General features: G+C 46.8%; 1 protein-coding gene across 5 annotated transcripts in view; it reads left to right on the top strand.

Moving 5' to 3' along the window:
* The window catches only part of LOC140069317 (SLAM family member 9-like), a 35,900-nt gene extending 14,029 nt beyond the window's left edge, over positions 1 to 21,871 (top strand). Inside the window, exons 3-9 of one of the 5 annotated variants that reach the window (XM_072114856.1) lie at positions 1,064 to 1,321; positions 12,694 to 12,810; positions 16,565 to 16,605; positions 16,980 to 17,075; positions 17,385 to 17,468; positions 18,815 to 18,886; positions 19,867 to 21,868. In XM_072114856.1, coding sequence (XP_071970957.1) covers positions 1,064 to 1,321; positions 12,694 to 12,810; positions 16,565 to 16,605; positions 16,980 to 17,075; positions 17,385 to 17,468; positions 18,815 to 18,886; positions 19,867 to 19,875 — 677 coding nt within the window. In that variant the 3' untranslated portion in view covers positions 19,876 to 21,868. Of the gene's footprint in view, positions 1 to 1,063; positions 1,322 to 12,693; positions 12,811 to 15,873; positions 16,155 to 16,564; positions 16,606 to 16,979; positions 17,076 to 17,384; positions 17,469 to 18,814; positions 18,887 to 19,866 lie in introns of those variants that run through there. The other 4 variants (XM_072114858.1, XM_072114859.1, XM_072114857.1 and 1 more) reach the window with 4 other exon arrangements.
* Positions 21,872 to 23,529: the final 1,658 nt, after the last annotated feature.

Raw genomic sequence — 23,529 nt, 5'->3', positions numbered from 1 at the left:
GGAGTTCCTCATCTCCCTCCCGGTGGAAGTGTTTGGCTTGCGACACAATTTTTAAGTTAAATCCAGCCGTTTGTCCGAATCCATCGGATCGTCTGACAGCCCGCCCCCCGACTTGTGTCACATGAAAGTCAACGTGATTGAGCCAAAATCCGATCGTGTCAACACAATACCCTTTTAAATGCGGCGCAAATCCGAAATCGACGGAATGTCCGATGTTTACGAGGTCCGCGGACCCTTAGTAAATGAGCCCCAGTAAGTTAAAGGGGTATTCCAGGAATAAATATATTTCATATTATTATGGCTCATTAAAAATTAAGCTAATATGTAATTAGTTGTTATTTAAAATGTTGCTCTCCTTAGCAGAAAAATTCTGTGGACCCTTTAATCAGTCCTGTGATTTTGTCCCTGTGGAGCAGACACGGGATAGAAGATGGCCGCTGGTCACATGTCCTCATCACATGTCCTGCACTTGCCTGGGCAGGTCATCTGATCACCACTATATTTGGCTGGAGTGCATGCAGTAAGGCCGATTTGTGGTGAGAGGTCATCTCAGTGAGATAATGTGCAGTGATAGCATTTACATGTCATTACTATGGGAACAGAGCAAGAAAATCTGTTACATCATCACTGGGAGCAGTGCATAAAAGGGAGGAGCTGTTACTGAGAACTGAGGGATCATGGGAGTTGTAGTTGTAAATGGCAGCAATATTGGAGATAAATTTAGAAAGCCCATAAACTATTTAAGTTTGGTTTTGTGATTAATGATTAATTATGGGTTGTGTATCAGAAGTTCATATTCCCGGAATACACCTTTAAATTAGAATCATTCAACATGCACAGACCTTACACAATATTTGGCCCCAGAGATCCAGCAGATGAAAACTCAATTTGGAGGTTACTAGGGTCTATTACCTAGCAGTTGATAGAGAACAGTGAGCCCAAGGAACCAACAAAGCATGTGGACTGGACATATTTTTAAGCATATTTTGTGAAAATTCATATAATTGATTATCACACCTTATCATATCACTAAACTTGCTTCTAATGTTTCTTTCTTGCACAGAGCCACTATCCCCCGGAGACATCAGGATCTCCCCCACCATCACCAGGAATGGCTCCTGCTCTCTGGAGTTGTTGTGCTCAGTAGATAAACCAGATGTGTTGATAACATGGAGAAAGTTACACGGTGGTGCTATCAATGTGACCCAAGGCATCTTGTATGTGCCCCCCAGTGATGTGAATTTCACCTATATGTGCAATGCCCGTAACCCTGTGAGTAATGTCTCCAAGACTGTGATCCCCGAGGAATACTGCAAGACAGGTAATAATATCTACATATTGTGGTCAGTGATACAAAATAATCACAAATGTGATAGGTTTCTGTTGTTCAGGGGCTGAGGCAGGTGGGATGAGGCTGTGCAGGGGCTGAGGTGGGTGGGAGGAGGCTGTGCAGGGGCTGAGGTGGGTGGAATAAGGCTATTCAGGGACTGAGGTGGGGGAGATGAGGTTGTGCAACTCTGAGGTTGGCTGGATGAGGGTGTGCAGTGGATGAGGTGGGTGTGACAAGGCTGTGGGGGGGGCTGAGGTGGGTGGGATAAGGTTTGCAGCGGCTGAGGTGAGTGGGATGAGGTTGTGCAGTGGATGAGGTGGGTGTGATAAGGCTGTGCAGGGGCCAAGGTGGGTGGAATGAGGTTGTGCAGTGGATGAGGTGGGTGTGATAAGGCTGTGCAGGGGCTGAGGTGGGTGTGATAAGGCTGTGCAGGGGCTAAGGTGGGTGGAATGAGGTTGTGCAGGGGCTGAGGCGGGAGTGATAAGGGCTGTGCAGGGGCTGAGGTGGGTGGGATGAGGTTGTGCAGGGGCTGAGGTGGGTGTGATAAGGGCTGTGCAGGGGCTGAGGTGGGTGGGATGAGGTTGTACAGTGGATGAGGTGGGTGAGATGAGGCTGTGCAGAGGCTGAGGTGGGTGGGATGAGGTTGTGCAGGGGCTAAGGTGGGTGTGATAAGGTTTGCAGCGGCTGAGGTGAGTGGGATGAGGTTGTGCAGTGGATGAGGTGGGTGTGATAAGGGCCGTGCAGGGGCTGAGGTGGGTGGGATGAGGTTGTGCAGTGGATGAGGTGGGTGTGATAAGGCTGTGCAGGGGCTGAGGTGGGTGTGATAAGGCTGTGCAGGGGCTGAGGTGGGTGTGATAAGGCTGTGCAGGGGCTGAGGTGGGTGTGATAAGGCTGTGCAGGGGCTAAGGTGGGTGGAATGAGGTTGTGCAGTGGATGAGGTGGGTGTGATAAGGCTGTGCAGGGGCTGAGGCGGGTGTGATAAGGCTGTGCAGGGGCTGAGGTGGGAGGAATGAGGTTGTGCAGTGGATGAGGTGGGTGTGATAAGGGCTGTGCAGGGGCAGAGGTGGGTGTGATAAGGCTGTGCAGGGGCTGGGGTGGGATGAGGTTGTGCAGTGGATGAGGTGGGTGTGATAAGGTTGTGCAGGGGCTGAGGCGGGTGGGATGAGGTTGTGCAGGGGCTAGGGTGGGTTGGATGAGGTTGTGCAGGGGCTAGGGTGGGTTGGATGAGGTTGTGCAGTGGATGAGGTGGGTGTGATAAGGCTGTGCAGGGGCTAGGGTGGGTTGGATGAGGTTGTGCAGTGGCTGAGGTAGGTGTGATAAGGCTGTGCAGGGGCTGAGGTGGGTTGAATGAGGTTGTGCAGTGGATGAGGTGGGTGGACATATGGCTTGTATCCTCTCCTGTATATAACCCCCTCACATGACTTGTATCCTCTCCTGTATATAACCCCCTCACATGCCTGGAAGCAATAGCAATGAAGCAACACTCCGTAAAATTGCAATCAAGTGAGTTTATTCCACCTTATCGATGCAACGTTTCGTGTCTTCAATCAAGACATTCTCAAGCATTGCTTCATTGCTATTGCTTCCTGGATGCATGGGTTGGTATCAGGCCCTCTCTTGAAGACCTGCACCCGAACTTTTCCTCATATACACGGTGCTGCTCCTTAGCCTTCCGTTGGATTTGACCCCTCACATGCCTCTCCTGTATATAAGCCCCCCACATGGCTTGTATCCTCTCCTGTATATAACCCCCTCACATGGCTTGTGTCCACTCCTGTATATAACCCCCTCACTTGGCTTGTGTCTTCTCCTGTATATAACCCCTCACAAAGCTTGTGTCCTCTCTTGTATATAACCTCCTCACATGGCTTGTGTCCTCTCCTGTATATAACACCTCACATGGCTTGTATCCTCTCCTATATATAACCCCCTCACATGACTTGTATCCTCTCCTCTATATAACCCCCTCACATGGCTTGTGTCCTCTCCTGTATATAACCCCCTCACATGGCTTGTATCCTCTCCTGTATATAACCCCTCACATGGCTTGTATCCTATCCTGTATATAACCCCTCATATGGCTTGTATCCTCTCCTGTATATAACCCCCTCACATGGCTTGTGTCCTCTCCTGTATATAACGCCCTCACGTGGCTTGTATCCTCTCCTGTATATAACCCCCTCACGTGGCTTGTGTCCTCTCCTGTATATAACCCCCTCACGTGACTTGTATCCTCTCCTGTATATAACCCCTCACATGGCTTGTGTCCTCTCCTGTATATAACCCCCTCACATGGCTTGTGTCCTCTCCTGTATATAACACCTCACATGGCTTGTATCCTCTCCTATATATAACCCCCTCACATGACTTGTATCCTCTCCTCTATATAAACCCCTCACATGGCTTGTGTCCTCTCCTGTATATAACCCCCTCACATGGCTTGTATCCTCTCCTGTATATAACCCCTCACATGGCTTGTATCCTATCCTGTATATAACCCCTCATATGGCTTGTATCCTCTCCTGTATATAACCCCCTCACATGGCTTGTGTCCTCTCCTGTATATAACGCCCTCACGTCGCTTGTATCCTCTCCTGTATATAACCCCCTCACGTGGCTTGTGTCCTCTCCTGTATATAACCCCCTCACGTGACTTGTATCCTCTCCTGTATATAACCCCTCACATGGCTTGTGTCCTCTCCTGTATATAACCCCCTCACATGGCTTGTGTCCTCTCCTGTATATAACCCCCTCTCATGTCATGTATCTTCTCCTCTATATAACCCCCTCACATGTCTTGTATCTTCTCCTTTATATAACCCCTCACATGGCTTGTATCCTCTCCTGTATATAACCCCTCACATGGCTTGTATCCTCTCCTGTATATAACCCCTCACATGGCTTGTATCCTCTCCTGTATATAACCCCCTCACATGGCTTGTGTCCACTCCTGTATATAACCCCTCACATGGCTTATATCCACTCCTGTATATAACCCCTCACATGGCTTGTGTCCTCTCCTGTATATAACCCCCTCACATGGCTTGTGTCCTCTCCTGTATATAACCCCCTCACATAGCTTCTATCCTCTCCTGTATATAACCCCTCACATGGCTTGTATCCTCTCCTGTATATAACCCCCTCACATGGCTTGTATCTTCTCCTGTATATAACCCCCTCACATGGCTTGTGTCCTCTCCTGTATATAACCCCCTCACATGGCTTGTATCCTCTCCTGTATATAACCCCCTCACATGGCTTGTATCCTCTCCTGTATATAACCCCTCACATGGCTTGTATGCTCTCCTGTATATAATCCCCTCACATGTCTTGTGTCCACTCCTGTATATAACCCCCTCACATGGCTTGTATCCTCTCCTGTATATAACCCCCCACATGGCTTGTATCCTCTCCTGTATATAACCCCTCACATGGCTTGTGTCCTCTCCTGTATATAACCCCCTCACATGGCTTGTGTCCTCTCCTGTATATAACCCCTCACATGGCTTGTATCCTCTTTTGTATATAACCCCCTCACATGGCTTGTATCCACTCCTGTATATAACCCCTCACATGGCTTGTATCCTCTTCTGTATATAACCCCTCACATATCTTGTATCCTCTCCTGTATATAACCCCCTCACATGGCTTGTATCCTTTCCTGTATATAACCCCTCACATGGCTTGTATCCTCTCCTGTATATAACCCCCTCACATGGCTTGTATCCTCTCCTGTATATAACCCCTCACATGGCTTGTATCCTCTCCTGTATATAATCCCCTCACATGTCTTGTGTCCACTCCTGTATATAACCCCCTCACATGGCTTGTATCCTCTCCTGTATATAACCCCCCACATGGCTTGTATCCTCTCCTGTATATAACCCCTCACATGGCTTGTGTCCTCTCCTGTATATAACCCCCTCACATGGCTTGTGTCCTCTCCTGTATATAACCCCTCACATGGCTTGTATCCTCTTTTGTATATAACCCCCTCACATGGCTTGTATCCACTCCTGTATATAACCCCTCACATGGCTTGTATCCTCTCCTGTATATAACCCCTCACATGGCTTGTATACTCTCCTGTATATAACCCCCTCACATGGCTTGTGTCCTCTCCTGTATATAACCCCCTCACATGGCTTGTGTCCTCTCCTGTATATAACCCCTCACATGGCTTGTATCCTCTTCTGTATATAACCCCTCACATGGCTTGTATCCTCTCCTGTATATAACCCCTCACATGGCTTGTATCCTCTTCTGTATATAACCCCTCACATATCTTGTATCCTCTCCTGTATATAACCCCCTCACATGGCTTGTATCCTTTCCTGTATATAACCCCTCACATGGCTTGTATCCTCTCCTGTATATAACCCCTCACATGGCTTGTATCCTCTCCTGTATATAACCCCTCACATGGCTTGTGTCCTTTCCTGTATATAACCCCTCACATATCTTGTATCCTCTCCTGTATATAACCCCTCACATGGCTTGTATCCTCTCCTGTATATAACCCCCTCACATGGCTTGTGTCCTCTCCTGTATATAACCCCCTCACATGGCTTATGTCCTCTCCTGTATATAACCCCTCACATATCTTATATCCTCTCCTGTATATAACCCCTCACATGTCTTGTATCTTCTCCTCTATATAACCCCCTCACATGTCTTGTATCTTCTCCTTTATATAACCCCTCACATGGCTTCTATCCTCTTCTGTATATAACCCCTCACATGGCTTGTATCCTCTCCTGTATATAACCCCTCACATGGCTTGTATCCTCTCTTGTATATAACCCCTCACATGGCTTGTATCCTCTCCTGTATATAACCCATCACATGGCTTGTATTATATCCTGTATATAACTCACTCAGATGGCTTGTGTCCTATCCTGTATACAACCCCCTCACATGGCTTGTATCCTCTCCTGTATATAAACCTCTCACATGTCTTGTATCCTCTCCTTTATATAACCCCTCACATGGCTTGTATCCTCTCCTGTATATAACCCCCTCACATGGCCTGTATCCTCTCCTGTATATAACCCCCTCACATGGCTTGTATCCTCTCCTGTATATAACCCCTCACATGGCTTGTGTTCACTCCTGTATATAACCCCTCACATGGCTTGTATCCTCTCCTGTATATAACCCCTCACATGGCTTGTGTCCTCTCCTGTATACAACCCCCTCACATGGCTTGTGTCCTCTCCTGTATATAACCCCTCACATGGCTTCTGTCCTCTCCTATAGATAACCCCTCACATGTCTTGTATCCTCTCCTGTATATAACCCCCTCACATGGCTTGTATCCTCTCCTGTATATAACCCCTCACATATTTTGTATCCTCTCCTGTATATAACCCATCACATGGCTTGTATCCTCTCCTGTATATAACCCCCTCACATGGCTTGTATCCTCTCCTGTATATAACCTCTCACATGGCTTGTATCCTCTCCTGTATATATCCCCCTCACATGGCTTGTATCCTCTTTTGTATATAACCCCCTCACATGGCTTGTATCCTCTCCTGTATATAACCCCCTCACATGGCTTGTATCCTCTCCTGTATATAACCCCTCACATGGCTTGTATCCTATCCTGTATATAACCCCTCACATGGCTTGTATCCTCTCCTGTATATAACCCCCTCACATGGCTTGTATCCTCTCCTGTATATAACCCCTCACATGGCTTGTATCCTCTCCTGTATATAACCCCCTCACATGGCTTGTATCCTCTCCTGTATATAACCCCTCACATGGCTTGTATCCTCTCCTGTATATAACTCCTCACATGGCTTGTATCCTCTCCTGTATATAACACCCTCACACGGCTTGTATCCTCTCCTGTTTATAACCCCCTCACATGGCTTGTATCCTCTCCTGTATATAACCCCTCACATGGCTTGTATCCTCTCCTGTATATAACCCCCTCACATGGCTTGTATCCTCTCCTGTATATAACCCCTCACATGGCTTGTATCCTCTCCTGTATATAACCCCACACATGGCTTGTGTCCTCTCCTGTATATAACCCCTCACATGGCTTGTTTCCTCTCCTGTCTATAACCCCTCACATGGCTTGTATCCTCTCCTGTATATAACCCCTCACATGGCTTGTATCCTCTTCTGTATATAACCCCTCACATATCTTGTATCCTCTCCTGTATATAACCCCTCACATGGCTTGTGTCCTCTCCTGTATATAACCCCTCACATGACTTGTATCCTCTCCTGTATATAACCTCTCACATGGCTTGTATCCTATCCTGTATATAACCCCTCACATATCTTATATCCTCTCCTGTATATAACCCCTAACATGTCTTGTATCTTCTCCTCTATATAACCCCCTCACATGTCTTGTATCTTCTCCTGTATATAACCCCCTCACATGGCTTGTATCCTCTTCTGTATATAACCCCTCACATGGCTTCTATCCTCTGCTGTATATAACCCCTCACATATTTTGTATCCTCTCCTGTATATAACCCCCTCACGTGGCTTGTATCCTCTCCTGTATATAACCCCCTCACATGGCTTGTATCCTCTCCTGTATATAACCTCTCACATGGCTTGTATCCTCTCCTGTATATAACCCCCTCACATGGCTTGTATCCTCTTCTGTATATAACCCCCTCACATGGCTTGTATCCTCTCCTGTATATAACCCCCTCACATGGCTTGTATCCTCTCCTGTATATAACCCCTCACATGGCTTCTATCCTCTCCTGTATATAACCCCTCACATGGCTTGTATCCTCTCCTGTATATAACCCCCTCACATGGCTTGTATCCTCTCCTGTATATAACCTCTCACATGGCTTGTATCCTCTCCTGTATATAACCCCCTCACATGGCTTGTATCCTCTTCTGTATATAACCCCCTCACATGGCTTGTATCCTCTCCTGTATATAACCCCCTCACATGGCTTGTATCCTCTCCTGTATATAACCCCTCACATGGCTTCTATCCTATCCTGTATATAACCCCTCACATGGCTTGTATCCTCTCCTGTATATAACCCCCTCACATGGCTTGTATCCTCTCCTGTATATAACCCCTCACATGGCTTGTATCCTCACCTGTATATAACTCCTCACATAGCTTCTATCCTCTCCTGTATATAACCCCTCACATGGCTTGTGTTCACTCCTGTATATAACCTCTCACATGGCTTGTATCCTCTCCTGTATATATCCCCCTCACATGGCTTGTATCCTCTCCTGTATATAATCCCCTCACATGGCTTGTATCCTCTCCTGTATATAACCCCTCACATATCTTATATCCTCTCCTGTATATAACCCCCTCACATGGCTTGTATCCTCTCCTGTATATAACCTCTCACATGGCTTGTATCCTCTCCTGTATATAGCCCCTCACTTGGCTTCTATCCTCTCCTGTATATAACCCCCTCACATGGCTTGTATCCTCTCCTGTATATAACCCCTCACATGGCTTGTGTCCTTTCCTGTATATAACCCCTCACATGGCTTGTACCCTCTTCTGTATATAACCCCCTCACATGGCTTGTATCCTCTCCTGTATATAACCCCTCACATGGCTTGTATCCTCTCCTGTATATAACCCCTCACGTGGCTTGTATCCACTCCTGTATATAACCCCTCACATGGCTTGTATCCTCTCCTGTATATAACCCCCTCACATGGCTTGTATCCTCTCCTGTATATAACCCCTCACATGGCTTGTATCCTCTCCTGTATATAACCCCTCACATGGCTTGTGTCCTCTCCTGTATATAACCCCCTCACATGGCTTGTATCCTCTCCTGTATATAACTCCCTCACATGTCTTGTATCCTCTCCTGTATATAACCTCTCACATGGCTTGTATCCTCTCCTGTATATAACCCCTCACATGGCTTGTATCCTCTCCTGTATATAACCCCTCACATGGCTTGTACCCTCTCCTGTATATAACCCCTCACATGGCTTGTATCCTCTCCTGTATATAACCCCCTTACATGGCTTGTATCCTCTCCTGTATAAAACCCCCTCACATGGCTTGTATCCTCTCCTGTATATAACCCCCTCACATGGCTTGTATCCTCTCCTGTATATAACCTCCTCACATGGCTTGTGTCCTCTCCTTTATATAACCCCCTCACATGGCTTGTGTCCTCTCCTGTATATAACCCCTCACATGGCTTGTATCCTCTCCTGTATATAAACCCCTCACATAGCTTGTATCCTCTCCTGTATATAACCCCTCACATGGCTTGTGTCCACTCCTGTATATAACCCCTCACATGGCTTGTATCCTCTCCTGTATATAACCCCTCACATATCTTGTATCCTCTCCTGTATATAACCCCTCACATGGCTTGCGTCCTCTCCTGTATATAACCCCTCACATGGCTTGTATCTTCTCCTGTATATAACCCCTCACATGGCTTGTGTCCTCTCCTGTATATAACCCCTCACATGGCTTGTATCCTCTCCTGTATATAACCCCTCACATATCTTGTATCCTCTCCTGTATATAACCCCCTCACATGGCTTGTATCCTCTCCTGTATTTAACCCCTCACATGGCTTGTATCCTCTCCTGTATATAACCCCCTCACATGACTTGTATCTTCTCCTGTATATAACCCCCTCACATGGCTTGTATCCTCTCCTGTATATAACCCCCTCACATGACTTGTATCTTCTCCTGTATATAACTCCCTCACATGGCTTGTATCCTCTCCTGTATATAACCCCTCACATGGCTTGTGTCCTCTCCTGTATACAACCCCCTCACATGGCTTGTATCCTCTTCTGTATATAACCCCCTCACATGGCTTGTATCCTCTCCTGTATATAAACCCCTCACATGACTTGTATCCTCTCCTGTATATAACCCCTCACATGGCTTGTGTCCTCTCCTGTATACAACCCCCTCACATGGCTTGTGTCCTCTCCTGTATATAACCCCTCACATGGCTTCTGTCCTCTCCTATAGATAACCCCTCACATGGCTTGTGTCCTCTCCTGTATATAACCCCTCACATGGCTTGTGTCCACTCCTGTATATAACCCCCTCACATGGCTTGTGTCCACTATTGTATATAACTCCTCACATGGCTTGTATCCTCTCCTGTATATAACTCCTCACATGGCTTGTGTCCTCTCCTGTATATAACCCCCTCACATGGCTTGTGTCCTCTCCTGTATATAACTCCTCACATGGCTTGTATCCTCTCCTGTATATAACCCCCTTACATGGCTTGCATCCTCTCCTGTATAAAACCCCCTCACATGGCTTGTATCCTCTCCTGTATATAACTCCTCACATGGCTTGTGTCCTCTCCTGTATATAACTCCTCACATGGCTTGTGTTCATGTGGATTTGAGACATTTGCAACAAAAAGTCTCAAAAAGAAGCCAAAATTTCCGCCTGCCAGAACAGGAAAAGCGGAACATATATCACAAGAAAAAAAGACAGGATCATGCAAAAGGCGCAAAAATTTGACACCAATAAAAAAAAAAATCTATGATACATGTTTTTTCACCTGTGTCCCCCCAGGGCCCACAGTTTCCTTAAACCGTCACTGAAGCAAAGTATCCTTTAAAAAACTGATACCGAAATCTGCTATAATACCTCCAATACCCCAGTTCATAATGGAAGTATTTTCCTACGAAATGCTCTTTCCTACAATTTCCTTATATCCCAAAACCTACAAGACCATTGGTCATCCTCCAGAAGAACCATCAAATAAGCATAACCTTATGCTGCTCGATTAATTTGTCTTCCTGTCCTCTCATCTTTTATGAGACCTGGACATACTGTACATGTGAATGGTCCTGGATACCTCTGCGTAGGCGATTACATGATGTTTTATTACAATAATCCAAGGTAGAGATAGCTGAAACGTTGTATTTCGCACAAAATTCCACTTATTTGTTGGAATTTTGGGATCCTTGAGTCGGACCTCAACAAGCCTGCACCCTATTTTGGATCTAAATGATGTTTAATTACTTAATAATTACGGTATATGATGTAGATATTGAAAACCAGATAAAAATTATTGTTAAAAAAATTGATACTTTTCTATTACTGTGTCTGCTTACATTTTTTTTAAGAAACAGAAACTGTAAAACACAGTTGGGAATTGGTCCTTCAACAAATTTGACTCTAAAACTAAAACAATATAAAGCAAAATAAAAACTAGACTGACGAGAAAACTGGACGGAGAAAAAATAAATCTCTTCTATGTCTAATGGGTAATCATGGACATCATGGAGACCAATGGGAGCACAGCAACAACACACACAACCAGGTCTCCACCAATAGTAGGGGAGATACACAGCCCTGGTACACTGCCTTTACTAAATCGCAAAGGGACAACCCAGTGGACCCATGAGAGACCTTTCCAGGCCCAGGAGTCTAGGTTAGATAACCTCTTCACAAATGGGCGAAACGTCAGCCTGAGGGTGCAGGTCACTGGGGGGATTTACATTGCGTTTAGAAACACTATGCAACTTACTGGGGGCGGGGCTCAGCACAATCCTGCCAAGCCACTCCCCAAACATTTGCAGTGCTTTTCTAAACCCACTCATTTACTAAGGGTCCGATTCGCGCATTTTGGTTGGGTTTCACGTATTTTTCCGATTTGCTCCGTTTTTCCCTGAATTGCCCTGAGATTTTGCTGCATGTGATCGGTTCGTGGCGCATCAGCGCTGGCATACATGCGAGGGAAATCGGGGGGCATGGCCGTCGGAAAACCCGACGGATTCGGCAAAACAGCTGAATTTTTTTTTAAAAAAAGTGTCACTTGACACGCGCTTACCTGCACCCAGGATAGGAACGTGAACTCCTGCGAACTCCAGCAGACTTCAGCGCAGCAGCGACACCTAGTGGACATCGGGGGAACTACCTTAGTGAATCGCCAGAAGACCCGAATCCTCGACGGAGAACACGCCGCTGGATCGCGAGAGGACCGGGTAAGTAAATCTGCCTCAATGTGAACGTCCCGTGTGACCGTACCCTCGGAAGTTGAACCCAGATCTTTTCCCTCATTGAATTGTCGTGGATGTTTGTCACCCTGACTGAATTTTTTATTTTTTTTTTATAAAATAAAATTTGATAAAATGTATTCAGTATATACTATACCAAAATGGGCTAAATTATAACTCATCCTGCAAAAATAAATAGGTTCTCTACCTGGTATGTGACTATGAAAAACATTTTACAAATTGATAATCCATTGATGCCCCAGACACTGAGGGGTTAATGTGATGTGTTGGCAATTTCTAATATAACTATTCTGGAAACAGCTAAACCTTTCTGAGGTCTCAATGTAAATAGCGACATATACCGAAATAGGTTCAATATTCTCCCTGCAGACAAAGAAAACACCAGCCCGATGGTTGCAGGAATTCGGATACATGCAATAGCTGCAGTCATCGTGATAATTTTCCTACTGGGCATCGTATGTGTCGTATTAAGGAAACAATGCAAAGGTAACTTATTGTTACAATACTGTCCCCCAAGTGTCAGCGTGTCCCTGTCCTGTCCCCCAAGTGTCAGCATGTCCCTGTCCTGTCCCCCAAGTGTCAGCGTGTCCTTGTCCTGTACCCCAAGTGTCAGCGTTTCCCTGCCCTGCACCCCAAGTGTTAGCGTGTCCCTATCCTGTCCCCAAGTGTCAGCGTGTTCCTGTCCCCCCAAGTGTCAGCGTGTCCCTGCCCTGTCCCCCCAAGTGTCAGCGTGTGACTGCCCTGTCCCTCAAGTGTCAGCGTGTCCCTGTCCTGTCCCCCCAAGTGTCAGCGTGTCCTTGTCCTGTCCCCCCAAGTGCCAGCGTGTCCCTGTCCTGTCCCCCAAGTGTCAGCGTGTCCTTGTCCTGGGCCCCAAGTGTCAGCATGTCCCTGTCCTGTTCCCCCCAAGTGTCAGCATGTCCCTGTCCTGTTCCCCCCAAGTGTCAGCGTGTCCCTGTCCTGTTCCCCCCAAGTGTCAGCGTGTCCCTGTCCTGTCCCCCCAAGTGTCAGCGTGTCCCTGTCCTGTCCCCCCAAGTGTCAGCGTTTCCCTGCCCCCCCAAGTGTCAGCGTGTCCCTGTCCTGTCCTTCAAGTGTCAGCGTGATGCTGTCCCCCAAGTGTCAGCGCGTCCCTGTCCTGTCCCCCAAGTGTCAGCGTGTCCCTGTCCTGTCCCCCAAGTGTCAGCGTGTCCCTGTCCTGTCCCCCAAGTGTCAGCGTGTCCCTGTCCTGTCCCCCCAAGTGTCAGCGTTTCCCTGCCCCCCCAAGTGTCAGCGTGTCCCTGTCCTGTCCTTCAAGTGTCAGCGTGATGCTGTCCCCCAAGTGTCAGCGCGTCCCTGTCCTGTCCCCCAAGTGTCAGCGTGTCCCTGTCCTGTCCCCCAAGTGTCAGCGTGTCCCTGTCCTGTAACCCCAAGTGTCAGCGTGATCCTGTCCTGTCCCTCAAGTGTCAGCGTGATCCTGTCCTGTTCCCAAGTGTCAGCTTGTCCCTGTTCTGTTCCCCTCAAGTGTCAGCGTGTCCCTGTCAAGTCCCCCAAGTGTCAGCGTGTCCCTGTCCTGTCCCTCAAGGGTCAGCATGTCCCTGTACTGTCCCCCAAGTATCAGCATGTCACTGTCCTGTCCCCCAAGTGTCAGCTTGTCCCTGTCCTGTCCCCCAAGTGTCAGCGTGTCCCTGTCCTGTCCCCCCAAGTGTCAGCTTGTCCCTGTCCTGTCCCCAAGTGTCAGCGTGTCCCTGTCCTGTCCCCCCAAGTGTCAGCGTGTCCCTGTCCTGTCCCCCCAAGTGTCAGCGTGTCCCTGTCCTGTCCCCCAAGTGTCAGCGTGTCCCTGTCCTGTCCCCCAAGTGTCAGCGTGTCCCTGTCCTGTCCCCCAAGTGTCAGCGTGTCCCTGTCCTGTAACCCCAAGTGTCAGCGTGATCCTGTCCTGTCCCTCAAGTGTCAGCGTGATCCTGTCCTGTTCCCAAGTGTCAGCTTGTCCCTGTTCTGTTCCCCTCAAGTGTCAGCGTGTCCCTGTCAAGTCCCCCAAGTGTCAGCGTGTCCCTGTCCTGTCCCTCAAGGGTCAGCATGTCCCTGTACTGTCCCCCAAGTATCAGCATGTCACTGTCCTGTCCCCCAAGTGTCAGCTTGTCCCTGTCCTGTCCCCAAGTGTCAGCGTGTCCCTGTCCTGTCCCCCCAAGTGTCAGCGTGTCCCTGTCCTGTCCCCCCAAGTGTCAGCGTGTCCCTGTCCTGTCCCCCAAGTGTCAGCTTGTCCCTCTCCTGTCCCCAAGTGTCAGCGTGTCCCTGTCCCCCCCCAAGTGTCAGCGTGTCCCTGTCCTGTCCCCCCCAAGTGTCAGCGTGTCCCTGCCCTGTCCCCCCAAGTGTCAGCGTGTCCCTGTCCTGTTACCCCCAAGTGTCAGCGTGTCCCTGTCCTGTCCCCCAAGTGTCAGCGTGTCCCTGTCCCCCAAGTGTCAGCATGTCACTGTCCTGTCCCCCCAAGTGTCAGCGTGTCCCTGTCCTGTCCCCAAGTGTCAGCGTGTCCCTGCCCTGTCCCCCCAAGTGTCAGCGTGTCCCTGTCCCTGTCCCCCAAGTGTCAGCGTGTCCCTGTCCTGTCCCCCAAGTGTCAGCGTGTTCCTATCCTGTCCCCCAAGTGTCAGCGTGTCCTTGTCCTGTCCCTCAAGTGTTAGCGTGTCCCTGTCCTGTCCCCCAAGTGTCAGCGTGTCACTGTCCTGTCCACAAGGGTCTGCCTGTCCCTGTCCTGTCCTCCAAGTGTCAGCATGTTCCTGTCCTGTTCCCCAAGTGTCAGCGTGTCCCTGTCCTGTACCCCAAGTGTCAGCGTGTCCCTGTCCTGTCCCCCAAGTGTCAGCGTGTCCCTGTCCTGTCCCCCAAGTGTCAGCGTGTCCCTGTCCTGTCACCAAAGTGTCAGCGTGTCCCTGTCCTGTCCCCCAAGTGTCAGCGTGTCCCTGTCCTGTTCCCCCAAGTGTCAGCGTGTCCTTGTCCTGTCCCCCAAGTGTCAGCGTGTCCTTGTCCTGTCCCTCAAGTGTTAGCGTGTCCCTGTCCTGTCCCCCAAGTGTCAGCGTGTCCTTGTCCTGTCCCTCAAGTGTTAGCGTGTCCCTGTCCTGTCCCCCAAGTGTCAGCGTGTCCTTGTCCTGTCCACAAGGGTCAGCCTGTCCCTGTCCTGTCCCCCAAGTGTCAGCGTGTCCCTGTCCTGTCCCCCCAAGTGTCAGCGTGTCCTTGTCCTGTCCCTCAAGTGTTAGCGTGTCCCTGTCCTGTCCCCCAAGTGTCAGCGTGTCCTTGTCCTGTCCACAAGGGTCAGCCTGTCCCTGTCCTGTCCCCCAAGTGTCAGCGTGTCCCTGTCCTGTCCCCCCAAGTGTCAGTGTGTCCCTGTCCTGTCCCCCAAGTGTCAGCGTGTCCCTGTCCTGCACCCCAAGTAAGATGAGATAACCTAGAAGGCGGTGAAGCACCCGAATACTCCACATGTTTCAACCACCGGGGACAAGCACAATAGAGGGAGCAACCCTAGTGTAATAACGTCAGTTGAAAGTGAGGATAGTGAGTAATCAGAGAAAAACTCTCGCCTGGTTGTAGATGAGTGTAAGCCTTTGAGAATGGCAGCCTGTCCGACCTGTCGCCTTGTCTCGAACGGATCCAGGAAACCGCTTCGTCGAGGGGGAAACTGTGTGATCCCGTGTGGAAAATAGATTGTGGTGGACTGGTGCTCCGGCTTGGTCAATAAATCTCAGAATCCTTGGTAGGATGAAAGAGGCTTTAATATCGCAACGTGTTTCAGCTCCATACCGGAGCCATCATCAGGCATAATAAAAACATAAAATGACATGTTCTGTCCCCCAATTGTCAGTGTGTCTCTGTCCTACCAATCACAGGATAAAGCTGAAGACATTTGTCATAGAAGTTTAGAGTTTCTGCCTAAAAATGTGACTGCAAAGCAGAGCCTTGTTATGTAACGTAACTGCCAAGCATGTTACATCTTCCAAGCACCTACAACTATAACGCTGAGGAACTCTCCGAAAGACTATTGTCTCGTCACACCGTGTTACCTCTCTGGAAGACTGTAACCATCAAGCTTATTGCCTCAATAGTGAGTGAAGTTCTGTTCCTTCTAATCCTTGTGTCGTTGCTTTATTAAATGTTCTCCTGAGCTCAACCCATCACCTAAGGTCCAATAAACCTGGTCCCCATTTTGTCACCCAAATATCTCTGTTGCTGTCCGGCCATCCTGAGAAAATTAGCGTAAATTCATATCTATGTTTTGTTTTAGGTAAACCCCCAAAAGAAGAAATTACGACAGAATACGCTCAGGTTATACATTTTTATGTAATACTGAAATAAATCTTAGGTTGAGCAGTTTCTATAACTTCATATTTTTGATTATTTCTTATATTACATTTTTGATGTTGGTGATTTCAGGGATTCTATGAAGATCTTGTTCCATTACGATATTTATTCTCCTTTAGACTCTTCACAATGTAGTTGAGGATCTGATGATTTATGGGTAAATCCCCAGATTCTGGTTTAAAAAGCAAGTAATGGTGTAAAACGTTATTTTTTAGTTCCCTGGTCCATGATACTTTGCAATAAGGAAGTAGTTGTGTAAAGGAATTTAAAGATCTTCTTATTGAACAATACCAGAAAATGTCATATTTATACCTACTAAATACATCTAAATATCACAGGTTGGAGGCCTTCAATGCCAACAGGAAAACCATTATGGCTTGACTCAAGAGCAACAACAAGCTTCGACTGTGTATAGTGAGGTCCAGCATGCCAAGGTAGGTTATCCTATGGATTCCCAAAATTCTAGATGCTAGAAGTCACAAAATATTGACAGCCTTCAGCACCAAAGCCATTGACTTGAAGGGGCCGTTGACTTAAATGGTATACAATTGCTTCCAGCTCCCTCCAATTTAGTGGGCACTACCAACAGCCAATAGCTAGAGGTGTCCCGTGCTAAACACTCACTTATCTGATATTTATGACGAAGCCTAAGAATAAGTCAACATCAATCCCTTTGAAACTGAGGTCACATGATATACTAAGAATGACTCACACAAGAAAAAAAATTAATGTTTTGACATCAGAAATCAACAAATTCTCAGAAGAAACCAACGAAAATGGAGGGTACTGCGTTAGAAACCGTGTACAGCTACGTCTCACTGCCCCAGGTACGTCACAACTACAAGAAGTCCCTGTCCTATATCACCAAGTGTCAGCGTGTCCCTGTCCTGCACCTGAAGTGTCAGCATGTCAATGTCCTGTCCTCCAAGGGTCAGCGTGTCCCTGTCCTGTCCCCCAAGTGTCAGCGTGTCCCTGTCCCCCAAGTGTCAGCGTGTCCCTGTCCTGTACCCCAAGTGTCAGCGTGACCCTGTCTCCCAAGTGTCAGCGTGTCCCTGTCCTGTCCCCCAAGTGTCAGCGTGACCCTGTCCCCCCAAGTGTCAGCGTGACCCTGTCCTGTACCCCAAGTGTCAGAGTGTCCCTGTCCTGTACCCCAACTGTCAGCGTGTCCCTGTCCTGTCCCCCAAGTGTCAGCGTCTCCCTGTCCTGCCCTCCCAAGTGTCAGTGTGTCCCTGTCCTGTCCCCCAAGTGTCAGCGTGTCCCTGTCCTGTCCCCCAAGTGTCAGCGTGTCCCTGTCCTGTCCCCCAAGTGTCAGTGTGTCCCTGTCCTGTCCCCCAAGTGTCAGCGTGTCCCTGTCCTGTCCCCCAAGTGTCAGCGTGTCCCTGTCCTGTCCCTCAAGTGTCAGCGTGTCCCTGTCCTGTCCCCCAAGTGTCAGCGTGTCCCTGTCCTGTCCCCCCAAGTGTCAGCGTGTCCCTGTCCAGCCCCCAAGTGTCAGTGTGTCCCTGTCCTGTCCCCCAAGTGTCAGCGTGTCCCTGTCCTGTACCCCAAGTATACACGTAAATGGTAGGAAAAAAAACGGGTTGTTGTTAGACACGCTGTCCGTTATATAGTTGATTCAACACGAGCTGCTTTGATTAGAAAAATCTTTTATTTGTGTAGATAGTGGACTACGCGTTTCGGGGGTGGTCCACCCCCTTCATCAGGTCCATACAAATGCTCCTCCGCAGAAAGGGTTGCTCAAAACCTGGTAATAGCTTCAGGCTGGGCTGGTAGATGGAGCCGGGTGCGGACAATGGACCTCTGCTCTGGGGCTTAGTCTCCTGGCTTGCCCAAGGTGTCAGGCAGTGGCCTGTGGCACCATTTCTTCCTTGCAGTGTGTCTGGATGGCAGCTCTGCAGGAGCCGCACACTGGACCTGCTCCTCACTCTCCTGACTAAGATCCAAGACCTTGGATGTCAGCGTGTCCCTGTCCTGCACCCCAAGTGTTAGTGTGACCCTGTCTCCCAAGTGTCAGCGTGTCCCTGTCCTGTCCCCTAAATGTTAGCATGTCCCTGTCCTGTCCCCCAAGTGTTAGAGATAAATGAAGAGATTCTGTAGAAATAGAGAGATGGATATTATACTGTATTGTTTAATCTATAAACCCTAAATATTTATCTATTACTTTTTTGATTTGCAGGAAAGTCAGCAAAATGGAAATGGTGCCCCAACCGCAAGACCCAGAACCCAGTGTAATGGTACAAATGCCAAAGTAAGGAAATAACATATATTATATTGTGTATGTAGTCAGCATGTTACTCCTAATAACCCCAGTTCCCAAATTTTGGAAAATTTTGTGCAAAATTTTGCCAACTTTTATAAACTTTCGGTCTGAATGGAAGAGAGAACAACTAAAATATTGGAGTCCAATTTCAGTATAAATAATTTTATATGTAGAATATATGCACAGAGTCGGCAGAACAGGAAGTGTGTTAGATACAGCAGCCAATAGCTGTAGAGCAGGAAGTGATGTCAAAGATGGATCATTTTGGAAACTGTCTTCAGTACATACCATGGATTTGATGATTAGGATTAGAATTTATTTTACTTAAAGGACCAGAGGGAAGCAGCAGTAGCCTCATGTGTTACATGACCCTACATTCCTATATTCCATTTTCACTAATCTAGGGAGTTTTTCTCCAAATTTAAAGAAGTTTTTAAAGAAGTTTGCTCTTTACTTAAGATATTTCTCATTTATCTCTCTGTCTTACACAATTCCATGTTGTTTTTGTACATAAATATTTTACCCTTCCGATATTGTAATAAGAAATACCCTAGGAAGAGGCCTAAGTAGCCTCCATCTTCCAGTGTTAGATTTACATTTATTTTCACAAATGCTCAAAAAGTCTAATAGTGAAACAGTTTTTGGCAGGTCGTTGCTTTGTGGTTGGGTTTGATATCTACCAGGAAACACATTTATGTAGCAATACTTAGAATAGATAGAAGTTTCACACTGTGGGGTGATGGGTCCCGCGTGATTGTAGGCGTTTACCGTGTCTGCTCAGAAATGACTATCTATATGTTCCAGCTTTATATATATAGGGTTGGATCAAATATATTGTGTTCTGAATGTGATGGTGGTTTGATGGTTCTCTTGGTATGGTCCACTCTAAAGGCAGGCTACTACTACATGTGATCTAAAATATGTATCTCATATCTGAGTCTTATTTTCATATTTCCACTTCTCTACAGTCATCATGAAAACCTAAAACATCTTCATCGTACATCAGGTGTTCCCAATGGCCTGCAGTAAGCTATTGTCCGAATCCTCATGGAGGGTATTCAACCAAATCATGAAGTCCATCTAAGACCAGTAAAATTTAACCTATACTGATGACCTCAAGTCGGGAAATGTAACCTCAAGATGTTCTTCTAATATCATATCAACCAAATTCTTTGACGTTTTACTACACGAAAACCTTCATCAAACCTTCAGCCAACAAAACATGGATCCCCTTACACTGGATTTCTTCAAATAAGTCATCATTGACTTATGATGGACTGGATCAGGTTTGTCAACCAGAATGGTTTGTCAACCAGAAACCTGGACTCATCCAGGTTTTCAAATCAACACGGCATCTAGAAAGTCATCCCTGTGCCGTATCTTTGATTGCTTCCAAATTTTATACAGTATTTGTGAATTTTACAGTGACTCAGTGGTCAGCACCTGAGGTCCTGAGCTTGGAACCAACCAATTAAGCACAAACGACTTATCTTCTAGAATTGTCAGATTTTAAGCATTTTGTATAAGTGATATTCGACCAACAGGATAATAAGTTGTAATGTTTAGGAACTGGATAAGTGAAATTTTTTGAGTTTAAATACTTGTATAAATGGTTGACTCGCTTGTTTTTGTTTTGGTTATGATGTCTGCCTAGGGTTTCTTCCACCCTCGAGGGGCGTCGTTGCCAACTTTCCTGTGATGTGGGCAGAAAGCAGGTGGACCAACCTCAAACAGGGTGGAGTTTAGGTCATATTTAAAGTTGTGGAGGGAAAGGGGAAGTTTGTGACTCTCCTGAGGGTTTGGAATGGTAGGCTAATAATTGGGTAGAAGATACCAGGTTTGTGAAGCTTTTATTGGCGTAGAAGAACAGGAAACGTAAGAGAACTGTGAACAATGTCAAGATGAACACATCAGTGCTCATTTCTTTTAACCAGGTTAGGAAATTCTAAAAAGGATATCAATAGAAACCCTCCGGAAACCACAAAAACTGCATGTGTAAGTAAGATATGGGGCCATCATGACCACAGAACAGAACTTTGAATGTGGAAGGTCTTTCTTGTTATTACTGTACAGAAACATTGAGACATGAACCCTACCAACCTCTTTACAGTATGTGGACTCGGTTGAAGGGGCCGTTATTATATATCAGTATAGGGTTTCCCCCTATGGATATGCAGTTTCCAGAGTTTTTGTCATATCTATAATAATCTCAACCTAAGTTTAGGATGTGTCAAGTTTTTCATAACCCCTTATCTTCTCGATTTTCCCAAATTTTCCAAAATTAATATAAAAGTACTTGGGAAATTATATTCATTTACTATCTAAATATTTTACAAATTTCTATACTTGCCTGTATTGTTGCTATGTCGACTACTTCCAAGCGACTGTTGTCTGCATAGGCTCCAAGCTTAGATGTATGTGGGTCAGTACACATACAGTGATAGAATATATTTATATAGTGTTTTTTTTTAAATCTCAGCAAAAGTTTTTTTGTAAATTTTTGTCTATATATTTTGTATATTTTGCATATCAGAAATAATATTTTTAATTTTATTTTTAAATCCTTAGCAGTCTTAAACATTCAGTCAATTGTCCGTTCATAAAATGTAATATAATACTTCTGTATTGTATCCTACAGCTTTCTAGGCACCGGAAAGTAGAGACTTTTGTGGTTGCTCGAGGTTCAATTGCTGGGACTGGGAACCCAATCAATAACAAATTGGGGGACCCCATACAGAATGTGACGTCCAAAATTATCTTGTCCCATGGAAAGCAATGAGGCATAGACGGTCTAAGATATTTTTTTAATATAAATGCATAAGCATGACAGGTTCCTGATGAAGGCACCCAACTGGAATCACAAGGGACAATGACCAGTAAGAATAAATACTAGAGATGAGCGAGCACTAAAATGCTCGGGTACTCGTTATTCGAGACGAACTTTTCCCGATGCTCAAGTGCTCGTCTCGAATAACGAGCCCCATTGAAGTCAATGGGAGACTCAAGCATTTTTCAAGGGGACCAAGGCTCTGCACAGGGAAGCTTGGCCAAACACCTGGGAACCTCAGAAAAGGATGGAAACACCACGGAAATGGACAGGAAACAGCAGGGGCAGCATGCATGGATGCCTCTGAGGCTGCTTAATCGCACCATTATGCCAAAATTATGGGCAACAGCATGGCCATGACAGAGTGACAGAATGAAGCTAGATAGCATCTAAAACATCCAATAATTGATCCTGACACTATAGGGGACGGCACGCAGAGGCAGCGGCAGCAGCGGCAGGCTAGAGAGTGGCATGGCGACATACCCTAAATGGACTCAGGCTTCAAACCAATGGGTGGCAGAGAGGAACCAAAGGAGGTGAGCAAGAAGCGCTCAAATAATATCGGTACATGATAAAAGTTTGCCAGTATATTTTGTGGATTACACAGCAGGGTGGCGACAAAGTTAACATGGAAGCCATGAAAACAACCCAAAATTCTGCCTGACACAGCTCGTTTGATAAGGGGACCATGTATGGAGGCAGTGAACTAGTAGTAGATTAAAGGTGCTGCAGTTAAAACTATGTTAGTTGGATCTTGGCATGGAGCTGGCGCTCCGCTGCCAGGCGAGCTTTCGCCAATCCAAGCCCCTGTCTCTAGGCTACTCCCCAAACAGCACTTCTAAGAACCTTTTGTATAAGATCAAGTGTAATAGCGTTCTTATAAGTTTAGGATATGGCGGGTGAGGGGAATGGAAACAGATGCGCAAGAAGCGCTGAAATAATATTGGTAAATGATAAAAGTTTGCCAGTATATTTTGTGGATTACACAGCAGGGTGGCGACAAAGTTAACAAGTTTGTTGTGGAAGCCATGAAAACAACCCAAAATTCTGCCTGACAAAGCTCGTTTGATAAGGGGACCATGTATGGAGGCAGTGAACTAGTAGTAGATTAAAGGTGCTGCAGTTAAAACTATGTTAGTTGGATCTTGGCATGGAGCTGGCGCTCCGCTGCCAGGCGAGCTTTCGCCAATCCAATCCTGTGTCTCTAGGCTACTCCCCAAACAGCACTTCTAAGAACCTTTTGTATAAGATCAAGTGTAGTAGCGTTCTTATAAGTTTAGGATATGGCGGGTGAGGGGAATGTAAACAGAAGCGCAAGAAGCGCTGAAATAATATTGGTAAATGATAAAAGTTTGCCAGTATATTTTGTGGATAACACAGCTGGGTGGCGACAAAGTTAACAACTTTGATGTGGAATCCATGAAAACAACCCAAATTTCTGCCTGACACACCTCGTTTGATAAAGGGACGATGTATGGAGGCAGCTATATGGACGACTTTTGGAGGTAGCAATGGAGACAACGTGTGGAGGCTGCTATGGAGACAATTTAATTTGGATAGTGCCTGTATGTGCCACATGTCCAGCTTTGAAACCCAGTAGTTGTAGGGAGCTGTGTGATCATTTAGGACGATGGTATGGTCAGCTACGTACTCCCTCACCATCTTTCTGTAAAGATCAGCCCTACTCTGCCGAGACTGGGGACAGGTGACAGTGTCTTGCTGGGGTGACATAAAGCTGGCAAAAGCCTTGTAAAGCGTACCCTTGCCAGTGCTGGACAAGCTGCCTGCTCGCCTACTCTCCCTC

This window comes from Engystomops pustulosus, chromosome 7, assembly GCF_040894005.1.
Source record: "Engystomops pustulosus chromosome 7, aEngPut4.maternal, whole genome shotgun sequence".
NCBI classification, from domain to species: domain Eukaryota; kingdom Metazoa; phylum Chordata; class Amphibia; order Anura; family Leptodactylidae; genus Engystomops; species Engystomops pustulosus.
Note: the sequence above shows the minus strand (reverse complement) of the source record. Positions and strands in the feature narration are given on the sequence as shown.